Genomic DNA, 12385 nt, shown 5'->3' with positions numbered 1-12385 from the left:
CTTGGTTATTCAAAAACATCATCATCCATAAGTAACATAATCTAGCTTTTCAAAGTGTTGATGGGAATATAATAGTAGCCGTGGATTTCAACGGAATCAAAACTGGGAGGATACTCTTAAAGTAAAAGAAACAATCACATTATCACGAAGAGATTTACCTGTTCACGTATAACTAACTAATTCAATTAACTAACTAATTTACTAAACGATCTCGAAGAAGAGTATACGGACTGCAGCATCGAGTGCATACTTCAAAAACTAATTCCGTCGACATTAATTTATCCAAAGTTTTATCATCAATTCACATCAAAGAATATAAGAGAGCTTACGTCTACGGTTATCTTGTTTTACTAAATTTATTGAATTGTCCAAAAGTAATTATACTAAATTCAATAATGACTGGGTTTTCCTCGAAGCTTTACTGAGTATTATAAATAAGCTTTTATCTTTATTATTCGTATTATAATTTGTTATAGAGATGTATAATACTATGTGATCATAAATGTGTACATTATCAAATCAGATAGTTACATTTAATGGATCATAAAAAAGGAGAAAAATATTTAAATAAATTAATGAATATTTAATACGACATTTGCGATAGAAAAAAAAAATAAAAAAACAGCCTGTGACAAATAACCACTAAAAAGGTTAAATCAAGTTTTAGAAATTAGTCTGAAGTGTGTCCAGTGTACCGTGTATTGTATTCCATTCGATACTTTCATAAACTACAGATATTTTAATGTATTAATAATATAATTATATTCTTGAAATTATTTCTCGCGTGGACAAAAAAGTTCTACAAAACACTGATTTATACTATCAAGCGATGATTGACATAACTCGCCTGTGATAATTTGAAGCTTAGCTTTATTCATAACTAGCAGTACCCTGCGCGCATTAACGCGCTTTTTGTATTCTATATCAGAAATCTTTGTGTGCTCATGCACAACACTTTGCTTAAGATCATGACATGATCAAATGCATAGTTGACAATTCTATAAAGGGCATACAGACAAACATTAATTTATATATGTATATATAAAATAAGTTATGTCAGAAATAAAATTGAATATAAAAGTGTTCATAATTAAGTTACAAAGATATTGTGTCAAACAACATAATAAGAATAATCATTTGCCAACAAAGGAGCTCAGTAGAGCATCCTATATCGTAGGTCCGGAAACATAAACGAAAGGAAAAAACATCCTCAGTATTAAAGATATTCATTCTTGTCAACGTAAATATGGAGGTACAATTTTTTGGACACCGCTAGGAACCTTTCAATTTCCTGGAATAAAATGGATTGTATGTTTTCGTATTGATGCTATAAAAACATACACAAGAGAATATTTATTTTTCTATGCTATAAAAACATATACAACAGGATAATTATTATTCTTTTTTGTAAGGACTTTCAAAAACGAATTGAGTTCTTGATTCGAGTGTTGTTCTTTTTCTATGCCGCCGATACATTTACATGCACATTTTTTTTTATATAACTAGGTCGGCACACAAGCGTACGGCTCACCTGATGGTAAGAGATTACCGTAGCTTATAGACGCCTGCAACACCAGAAACATCGCAAGCGCGTTGCCGACCCAATCCCCAATCCCCCCAGGAGCTCTGGTCACCTTACTCTGGAACTGGACTCTACTCAACTGGAACACAATACTGCTTAAAAACAGTATTATTTAGCTGTGATCTTCTATAAGGTCGAGGTACTACCCCAGTCGGGCTACTCCATATTTTGAGCTGGAAATTCCTGCTGTGCCCTACCTCAGTTATAACTTACACATTAGTTACACATTATAAATTGGCGGCATTATAGTTACAGCTACTGGCCATTTGTTTTAACAGCGTGGGTTCGCCCATTATGAAAAATAATTGTTGGGGTCATTGAGATGCATATCGTCTAGGTGTTTGTGTTTGTATATTGTATGTTTTTGGATCCTTAATCTAGTAATCTCATCCTATTTGATGCTGTTAAGGCAAATATTTTTATGTTGTTATAGTGTAGTGTATAATTAATAGTAAAAAAATTAACATCAATAGTGCAAATATTGAAGTTTTTTAAAATCGGATTCTAATTTTAAAATATTTTTTTTACTCCAAACGTCCAACAAATCAAGATCTGTTAGAACACATAAAATCCAAGCTGATAAAAATCCAGTAAATCAAAGTTGACAGTTGATTTCAACATCGCCAACTGAGTTAAACACTTCAACTTATCTCGAGGTTAGCAGTTAACGAAATTTTAAAGAAAATGCGTGATTTTGGTCATATTTTGAAATGTATATCCTTCTGTAATACTAGAATAAATGTAGTTTTTTAAACATTTTAAATAAGCAGAACAGGAGAAGGGAAGAGTGATTTGAACAGAAGATGGATTGTTACTTAATTGTAGTCATCACTTTACCACACAATTCTGTATTCTCTTACAATATTGTGGTAAGATGTGCATTTCTTCTTCTTACCCGTAATTAATCGTCAGAAAAAAAGTGTGTATCAGCTTCGACAAACGACTGGAGTTTACTTTTATAGGTCGACTGTCTAAATAGGCACAAAATGGCTTACTAGTATAAGAAAAATATTAATACATACATACATACATAAATACATACATACATACATACATATAATCACGCCTCTTTCCCGTAGGGGTAGGCAGAGACCATTTCTTTCCACTTAATACCATATCAAATGTAAAATAAACAAATCAAATAACACTATCTATGGAGTCCATAGATGGCGTTATTAGAAAACGTCGTGGCCATCTCCACCCTATTTTTTTTTTGTTTTAAATTTATACCCCCGATATAAAGGTCGGAGTCTGTTTCTGCTATGGTCACTTCCATGCCTACTATCGTTTATTTGTTTGTAATTCTATCATCTTGCAAACTCGTTACTTTTATTACTCATCTCTCATACTCAGGGTGAATTCCCTCTATTTAAGACCCTTACTATATGTTTATCTGTATCTATTCGATGATGCATGATTTAATCCGTGATGTAATGTAGTTATGTTTCAATTATCTATTTCTTTCCTGCCTAGTCTTTATCTATATTTGTGCCTGACTTTAATATTATTTGGTATGTCTTCTATTTCTAACTAATTCCTATTTATTTTGTCTCTGTCTACGACGATTGTTTTATTTTTATTCCATTTCCATCTAATTCAGCTCACCCACCCTATTAGATTCCGATAGATGGCGTTGAAAAAAACGTAACGAGGTAATTCGTTCAGTTGATTTTATTCTTCATATTTTTTTCGTACCACTTATATGAAAATCGATTCCTAAGGAGTTAACTGCAAAAAGTTAAATACTTTGATTTTTTTTTTAAATCAAATAACAATTCTCATGTGCATAGAAGAGATACAAACATGATAAAAAAAAGTTATTTTTCTTCGTAATAGGCGTCCGTGATCGGATGATGAATGATCCCCATACGTCGCCGGTTCTTTGTTTATTGAGCATTCGAGGCGTTGATTGGATTCTGTTTTGACACACTTGATTTATGACTATTCGTATTCTGGACAAAATCAGAGTGGATACGTGTATGTAATTAATGACGAACACCATAATTTTGTTGTAATTAATTTTAACGAAATTAAGTGTTTTCCGTGTCTTGGACAGCACCTTAAGCCGTCGGTCCCGGCTGTTATCTTGTACACCTGATAGCAATTGTTACTCATAATAGGGAATATATTCGCCAACCCACATTGGAGCAGAGGTGAATTAAGCTCTGATCCTTCTCCTACATGGGGAAAAAGGCCTAAGCTTCTCAGCAGTGGAATATTACAGGCTGAAGCGAAGAAATGTTTTACTTATTGACCTTATGAATTACTTTAAATTTTGGAGATTTAATTTGTATAAATATATTAATAGCTCAATTTATAATTAATATAACCTACTTAAAACCCTCGTGCTGTGTGGCTACGGCACTAAAGAATTTAGCCACCCCCTCTCTTCCCGTGGGTGTCGTAAGAGGCGACTAAGGGATAACAAGGTTCCACAACCACCTTGGAACTTAAGAAGCCGACCGATGGCGGGATAACCATCCAACTGCTGGCTTTGAAATACACAGGCCGAAGACGGGCAGCAGCGTCTTCGGTGCGACAAAGCCAGTACTGCGGTCACCAACCCGCCTGCCCAGCGTGGTGACTATGGGCAAAACACATGAGTTCACGTTATTTTTGGCGTAAACTTGTGGAGGCCTATGTCCAGCAGTGGACTGTATAGGCTGTAATGAAATGTAATGAACTTAAAACCCTCAAGAAATAATTCATCGAAATAAGGGTTACTTTATTTTTAGAACAAAAATTGATGTATGTGAATGGTACACGCCATGCTATTTAATTTAATCATTACGATTAAGTTAAATAAAGAAAGAAAAAACCTTTTTACGTAAACGATAATCTCTAGTAAAAAAAAAAGTCATATCTTACCGAAAATCTGATCTGATTCGAAAAAGAAGACTAATGTCCAATTTCTTTTATGTCATAAAATTTTCTTATTTATAACATTTATTATTATAATATTTGATATAAAATACTACAAATTTCAGACACAGCCCCAGAGTTGCACTACACGTTTATCGAACAAGCTCTACACCCTGGACCATTCCTCGCGCTTCACTGCTCCGCATCCGGGTCTCCTTCACCACGCTTCACGTGGCTTCTCGACATGCAAGCTGTCGAGGAACACAATACACCGCAAAGGTTGACATTAATTCTTTATAACAAGCGTATTGTTGACAAAACTAGATAACATTGCTTCAAATTTATTTTTATACTGTTACTAGCTGACTCGGCAAACGTTGTCTTGCCGCTAAACGCTATTTAAAAATAAGGGTTGGTGGTAGAAGGGGGAAAATTCAGGGTTGTATGTATTTTTCAACGCCAAATCATAATAAAATAAAATAAAAAAATATATTTATACAAAAAAAAAATAGGGGTAAAATTTTGGGTGATGAAAAGTAGATATTGTTCGATTCTCAGACCTACCCAATATGCACACAAAATTTCATGAGAATCGGTCAAGCCGTTTCGGTGGAGTTTAACTACAAACAACGCGAACGAGAATTCTTTTAAATAATATTTTTTACGGCGTGTATTTCAACATTTTCTTTGATTAGAAACAAACATGCAGCGATGACAGTGTTACATTATAGACTTGTTCAACATTAATTATTACTGTGAACTTTATATCGTTAACGTATTTCTTATTATAGATAACTTACCCTTCGTAAATCTTTCGTAATATACTAGTAGAGCTTAAATAAAATCTATATTCTGTAATCATATGATGTTCCTTATTAGCACGGTTCATTCAAAAGTACACTGAGTTTTTCCATACAGGAGTATATCTCAATTCATGAGTCCAAATGGCGACATCGTCAGCTACCTCAACATTACCTCTGTTCGACCCGAAGACGGCGGACGATACACTTGTCGTGCGCACAACACGAGAGGTTCCGTGGAACATTCGACGAGACTTAATGTTTACGGTAAATTAAATTTATGTATTTTACTTGTATTCCACTTTATTGTAGATTTTTATTTTTAAATATTTATCTGTTCACTTCATACGTACTTACGTATCATTAATCTTGGCGGCACCATATTTTGCGATGAAAATGCGAAAGAAAAATATTTTAAAATCTTATTTTTTAGACACAAGTATCGTTGTGGCGTTTGCGTTTAAGTTATTATAGAAAAGCTAGCAGCTTCTAATTTCATTTATTTAGTTGTTGCGTAGACTCCTTTTTATACAACTAGGTTGGCAAACAAGCGTACGGCTCATCTGATAGCAAGCGATAACCATAGCTTATAGACGCCTGCAACACCAGAAGCATCGCATAAACATTACCAACCCTACTCCCGACTCTCACCTTGAAGAAATTATTCCTGGACCATTGTATTTTTCTATAACTTTTTGTATGTCTAATGTTTCGACAACAGGTCCACCATCGATCAGGAACATAGGACCGTTACGCGTGGTCGCAGGAGTGAACACGACGATCTACTGCCCTTACTCCGGATTTCCAATCAGGTTGATGGAGGTGCATTTGTTTAGTAAAAATATAAGTTTCCTTTTTGTTTTTTTCGGTAGTTTTATCCAGATCACCATTCAAACATTAACTACTTTCGTATTTTCTTTGAAGTTTATTAGAGCATGTCATTTTTAATCATTTATATTTGCGCATTCTATATTTAAAGATCTGATGATTATAATTTATTCCACAGTGATATCAGATGGCAACGTGGGGGGTTAGATGTCGGATCTTCAGGCAGAGCCTTATCAGGAAGTGGAGGAGAGCTTTTGCTTTGGCCAGCTGAACCAGCTGATGCTGGAGTATATTCGTGCAGAGTAACCGCACCGTCTGGACAATATGCCCAAAAAGATGTGCAAATTTTTGTCAGAAGTAAGTTTGGTCTTACTTTTCTCGTGGTTAATTAAACTTTTGTATCTGTTGTATAATTTTGGTAAAAACACATTTTATATATTTTTTTAGATCCACCAAAAATAGCTGGATTTTCCTTTCCTGTGGATTTAGTTGAGGGAAGTTCGATACAAGTTTTATGCGGCATTACTTCTGGCGACAAACCTGTATATTTTTCCTGGTTGAAAGATGGGCAGCACATTCCATCTAATTTGCAGGTACTTAATTAAGCATTCGAATATAACTACTAACAATTCTTGAAATCTTATACAAGTTTCTGAGGACTTATGTATGTATTTATGTAATGTATGTATTTATGTAATGTATGTATGATGTAATGAAACCTAGTGTGAAGCAGCAGGAGATCTAAAATAACGCACAGGCTATTACTTTATCAGGAGATTGCAACAGGATCAGAAATCACACAGGTGAAACCGTGAACCACAGCTAGTAGATTACAATTTTTTGATAAGATGTATGTAAGTCTTGATATTTGATAACAGGGATGTAGTAGTGAATAATATAATTTCAGGTACAAGAAAAATCTTTGGATGAATTCAGCTTCCTAATCTTCTCACACTTGACGTCGAAGCATAGTGGAGAGTACACGTGCGTAGCTAGTAACACTGCAGCTGAAGTCAATCATACAGCTCGACTGGCTGTAAAAGGTAAACCTATAACATTTAGAATTTATTATATATTTTTAATCAGTCCATTAATAATAACTTATCGAAGCTTTACAGAACCAAATAATATTTGAAGTTGCTTCTTCTCGTATCATGTCCTAGTAGTTTTTTTCTATTACTTTTTTTTTCAAAATGTTGTTAGTAAAAAAGGTATGCGTTTGTAATTTTCAAAAACATCTAAATGTGTAAAAGTAAGGAAAGTATGATTACCTAAAATTACAGTTGCTCCGTCGTGGGTATACGAACCACAAGATGTTTCTGCTCTGCTTGGAACACAGATTCTCACGAATTGCGCAACGAAAGGCTATCCGGAACCAAGGATTTCCTGGTTAAAAGAACATGGTATACGTTTATATTATTATTTCGTTGTTAATAAGATGAATACTAATAACTCTCTACGATTATTCGGCTGTACAATTTTGAATTGGTGAAAATACATGATTTAGTACACTTCTTCCTACAAAAGATGCTTCATAAAATGAATATATTTTCAACTATGTCGGGTAGTAAACAAAAACATCGCTTTTGAAAATTTGGTTACAAAACTGTGGTGATTTTAAGCAATTAGCATATGTAATCGTATATCAAAAGATTTTTTTCTATTCATTAATGGAACTTCATCATTACTTAAGCCTATCGCAGTCCATTGCTGGACACAGGCCTCCACAAGTTCGCGCAAAAAATGGCGTGAACTCATATCACCACGCTGGGCAGGTGGTTTGGTGACCGCAAAGCTGACTTTGTCGCCCCGAAGACGCTGCTACCCATCTTCGGTCTGTGTATTTCAAAGCCAGCAGACGGGTGGTTATCCCGCCATCGGTGGGCGGGAACTGTGTTATCCCTTAGTCGCCTCTTACGACACTCAAGGAAAGACAGGGAGTGGCTATATTCTTTACTGCCGTAACCACACAGCAGAATGGAACTTGATGAAAAAATATTTTGTTTTCCAGGTCCTGGTTCAAACGATTTTCGTCCTTTGAGTCGAATCGAGCTACCGATATCCGTGTTAAGCAATGGATCACTGAGTGCAGCAGCGGCGACTCATGTCCACGAGGGGCGCTACGTGTGTCGCTCTGACAACGGCGTTGGGAGAGGACTGTCAAAGATTATCACTATTTCCGTTAATGGTAAACATTTGATGTAGTACAAAGTTATTGAAGTTAAACATCTGTGTGCACGCTTGACTTGGGTAGTAAGCTGGTGAATGCGAGACGAGGGCGTTATGAAGTTGAGGGGAGATATAAATTAATAAAGTTAGATGGAGAGAGAGTTACGTTTTGTATATTACTATAGGGCCAATCAAAGATGTTTTACTTCAGTCGTGTGGTCTAAAGCACTCTCGTTTTTTTTTTTTTTTAATTGTAACAACGTATTTTTTTATCATTATATTTTGTCAAATAAGATATTAAATAATTTCAAACGACAAAGCAATACAAGGACAACTCACATAAGTCATTTAATATCGGTTAGTAGTAAATTAAAATAAAACAGTTACATCTTTAAATTTATTATTATTATTTATTTATTTAAAATACAATGAATCTTAACTAAAAACAAATAAAAAAATGTAACAAAAATCATTGTTGATTTATTCGCACACCGCCATTCGACATCGTACGCTCACAATATCATAAATAAGTCAATAGCATAATTATAACAACAGTAACAATACGATCAACATTTTTACACAACTACCCTCCAAGTTTGCTCTAGTCTTACAACGAAAATATCTCAAAATAGTTCTCCTTAACTATGGAACAAGCTGTGCTACAAAGATTAAGTGATGAAGTAAGGAATAATCATAAAAACTCTTTCATTCATAAAAACCAAATACACGTATGACCTTTATCTTTTACGTAAAACTAATAATTTTACAAAGTACTTGTTGTTATGTATTAAAATTTGTTCATGTCTACATCCCCAGAGCCAGCCCACTTCGAATTCTCATCTCGCAATATGTCAGTCCGGCGAACGTCGAGCGCGTCGCTGACGTGCGCGGCGCGCGGCGACCCGCCCATACAGCTGCACTGGACGCACAACATGCAGCGGCTTGACCTGTCGACTTACCGGTGAGAACAGCGCTTAGCATTGGAGGTGTGGGGAACGGGGTGTTGAGTTCCTCGTCCACCATTGCAAAGGGAGCCTCCGACCAGACGGGTATTGTGTCTGGTGGGCTACCACGGTTCTTGTCGGGTTCTTGAGTATATATTCAATCGATTTTATAACTTTGATATCGTCAGGAGGGTACGTCAGTTTTCTCTAGTTTGTGTATCACGAGATAGATGTCGCCACAAGCAATTTGTTTAATGTATTTTATTAGGTGTTAGAACTTAGATTTATTTTATTGCCAGATTTAAGCTTTTAACTGTCTTCGTTGCGTTCGTCTTGTTTTTAGTGCAGCAAAAATATATTAAAATACATTTAATAACAAAAAATTAAACTATAAAAATACTATTGTGATAGAATTAGAAATTAAAAAAGACTTGTTATCAGATAGGCCGGATGTGTGAAAGTATCATTATAATACATATATATTTAAAAACGTTTTTTTTTAATATTTTTATATACATGATATAAAGTCACTGATATATTTAATTACAGAGTATCGGTGTCAGAAAAGCGTTCAGACAGCGGTGCAAGTTCTACTCTGACGATAGCGCACGCCCAGCGTCGAGACTCCGGCGTCTACCGCTGTCGAGCGGAGAACGCGTACGGTCGTGACGAGTTGCTCATTTACTTAGCCGTACAAGGTGAACATTATTTTACTCATTAATCTATTTATTAAGTTCTAAATAACTTTAAAAAACTCATGTGCCAAAATTCGTTGTGATTTTAAGTATCGAGATATATTATGACTTTACTTATCACTACTCACTTTATCTTTTATTAAATTTTTTGCAACAGGATTGTTCTAGGAGTATATTTCGTTTTTTTTTCTGAAAAATATGGTATAAACATTTAACTAAGAAATATAAGAGCTTAGTATTAGCTTGATGGTATAATTTAGGTAAAAAAATAACGTAGATTGTATGCTTAAGACCGAAAGGCAGAAGTAAATACTTCATTAGCAACCGTAATCAAGCAGTAACGCAATAATTTGACTTCACTCGATCGAGCCTTTCACCGTTCAGAAGCGAATAGCAGCAGTCGTAGCTTTTTCGCTCGCATACACTCGGCGGTCCCGAGTTCACCCGATCGTGCCTTTCACCTCAGAGCGTGACGGATCAGACTAACTGACTACCAACGAAAAAATATCTGTGCGGTGCGCCAAAGGAAGTTTTTACTTCATAAATAATTAGCAGAGTTCTATTTAACTATGCAAAGTATATATGCATTATGCCAAAACATCATCTAGAATGTATAAGTTCAGTCTAAACTATTTTGAATCATCATTGAAATGTATTCGCGCAGAGTTCCCCGAGGCACCACGGGGCTTGGTCGTGATACGTCGTGAAGGACGAGCGGCGCTCCTCGCCTGGAGACGCGGTTACGACGGAAACGCGCGGCTACGCGCCTATCGTCTCCAGTACCGAGTAGTGGGTGACGCTCGCCGAGCTGCTGACTGGACAGATGCTCCTACAAGAGATATCTCTCCTGACTTACTTATACAGAGGTATAGAATTTAAACTGACAATTAAATAACTCCTTAATGAAATCATCTGTTGCAGAAATAACTTTTACAAATATTTGAAAAAAAAAAGTTATTCGTTTGTATAGTACCTATTTGATAACCTGAAACTTTGTTTAAATAAATATTTCGAGAAAAACCAAAGGCTAAAATATATATCAAGCTACGACGGAAAATGTCGGAATATGTTCAAAATACTAAAAATGTTGGCACAACTAGCCATAATTGTGTTTGTTCGTAAACGAAAAAAAAACCGACTTCAATTACATCGAAACGTAATACAACGTAGGCGTACGAAAAAATGGTCGAGTTAAACGTGTTATCAAAGATTACTCAAAAATTAGTCATCAGATCTTGATCGAATTTAAGAGATTACAAGACAAATTCGATTTTAGATTAAAATAAGAATCATCAAAATCGATAAACCTAATAAAAAGTTATTAGATAAATAAGCATTATTATAACTAGAAAAGTACTTGTCAGATTTCGATTAAATTAAAATGGGTCGATCATCGAAGTCGGTCCCACCGAGTAAAAAGGTCTGAGGTAATACATAAAAAAATACAGCAGAGTTGAGGAACCTCCTCCTTTTCTTCCTTTATTATCCATCCTAGCTTTTTTTTTTTCACCGTACAAATAAATATTCCTCCAAATAATTTGTCAATGAAAAATGTTATATTTTTGATACAAGTTGTGAAAGATATGTTTTCCTTTTCAGGCAAGAATCGTCAGAACCAGAATCAGAAGTTATCTTGGAATACAGAGTAGATGGTCTTAGACCTGCAACAGCTTATGCGCTACGGCTTGCTGCGGTCAATGACATCGGCGACAGCGAATATTCCGAATCCGTCATCGTTCAAACTATGGAAGAAGGTAGAAATTTTTTACTTGTTTAAAAAATTTTCAAATATGACATTGTTTCCTCGTTACAACGCTTTAATAAATGGTTTATGAAAAACACCATATTCGGTTCTAACTGAGGTAGGAAATTTCCTGCTCAAAATATAGAGCAGCCCGACTGGGGTAGTACCTCCACAAAAATGCTTGTCTTGTCTGTTGCAGACAGGTTACCGAGTATTTTTTATTTAAATGAGACTTACTTTAACTGAGGTAGTGCAAGGCAGGAAATTTACTGCTCAAAATATGGAGCAACACAACTGGGGTAGTACCTCGAACTTACAGGAAATCACAGCTAAATAATACTGTTTTCAAGCAGTGTTGTCTTCCTGTTGGTAAATAAGGTGATCAGAGCTCCTGGCATATTCCTATTCAGAAAAAAACGTTTTTCGTAAAACCTTTTAGTCCTCCATACTGTTCAAATTCACATTAATTATTTTGAGACAAAAGTTTTTGTATAGTTTCAAGTAATACAATCATGAAATACACTATTTTAACTTCATTAATGTTCTTTTCAATATTTAAGATTTTACATTCTTTTTCCAGCACCATCGGATCCGCCGCGTAATGTTGAAGTACAAGCAGACGCCCCTGGAGAGCTACTGGTCAAGTGGCAGGTATAGGCAACCGTTATGATTAATATCTTTTATTCTTTATTTTTAAAAAATTAGGAAGTTCTCAATTGGATTGTATTTTTATGTGTGTAAACTAATAACTTTTTATAGGG

The 12385-nt window shown here is 35.1% G+C and overlaps 1 protein-coding gene across 1 annotated transcript in view; it reads left to right on the top strand.

The window, feature by feature from the left end:
• LOC123654746 (Down syndrome cell adhesion molecule-like protein Dscam2) overlaps nucleotides 1–9906 on the top strand; it is a 102995-nt gene extending 93089 nt beyond the window's left edge. Inside the window, exons 9-17 of the mRNA XM_045590633.1 lie at nucleotides 4570–4723; nucleotides 5363–5511; nucleotides 5966–6056; nucleotides 6251–6429; nucleotides 6520–6665; nucleotides 6980–7115; nucleotides 8084–8260; nucleotides 9058–9202; nucleotides 9735–9906. Of these exons, the coding sequence (XP_045446589.1) occupies nucleotides 4570–4723; nucleotides 5363–5511; nucleotides 5966–6056; nucleotides 6251–6429; nucleotides 6520–6665; nucleotides 6980–7115; nucleotides 8084–8260; nucleotides 9058–9202; nucleotides 9735–9906 (1349 nt within the window). The remainder of the gene's footprint in view (nucleotides 1–4569; nucleotides 4724–5362; nucleotides 5512–5965; nucleotides 6057–6250; nucleotides 6430–6519; nucleotides 6666–6979; nucleotides 7116–8083; nucleotides 8261–9057; nucleotides 9203–9734) is intronic.
• The last annotated feature ends 2479 nt before the right edge of the window (nucleotides 9907–12385 follow it).

Source organism: Melitaea cinxia, chromosome 1 (genome assembly GCF_905220565.1).
Source record: "Melitaea cinxia chromosome 1, ilMelCinx1.1, whole genome shotgun sequence".
NCBI classification, from domain to species: Eukaryota; Metazoa; Arthropoda; class Insecta; order Lepidoptera; family Nymphalidae; genus Melitaea; species Melitaea cinxia.
The sequence above is the reverse complement of the archived record's forward strand: the minus strand, read 5'-3'. Positions and strand labels throughout refer to the sequence as shown.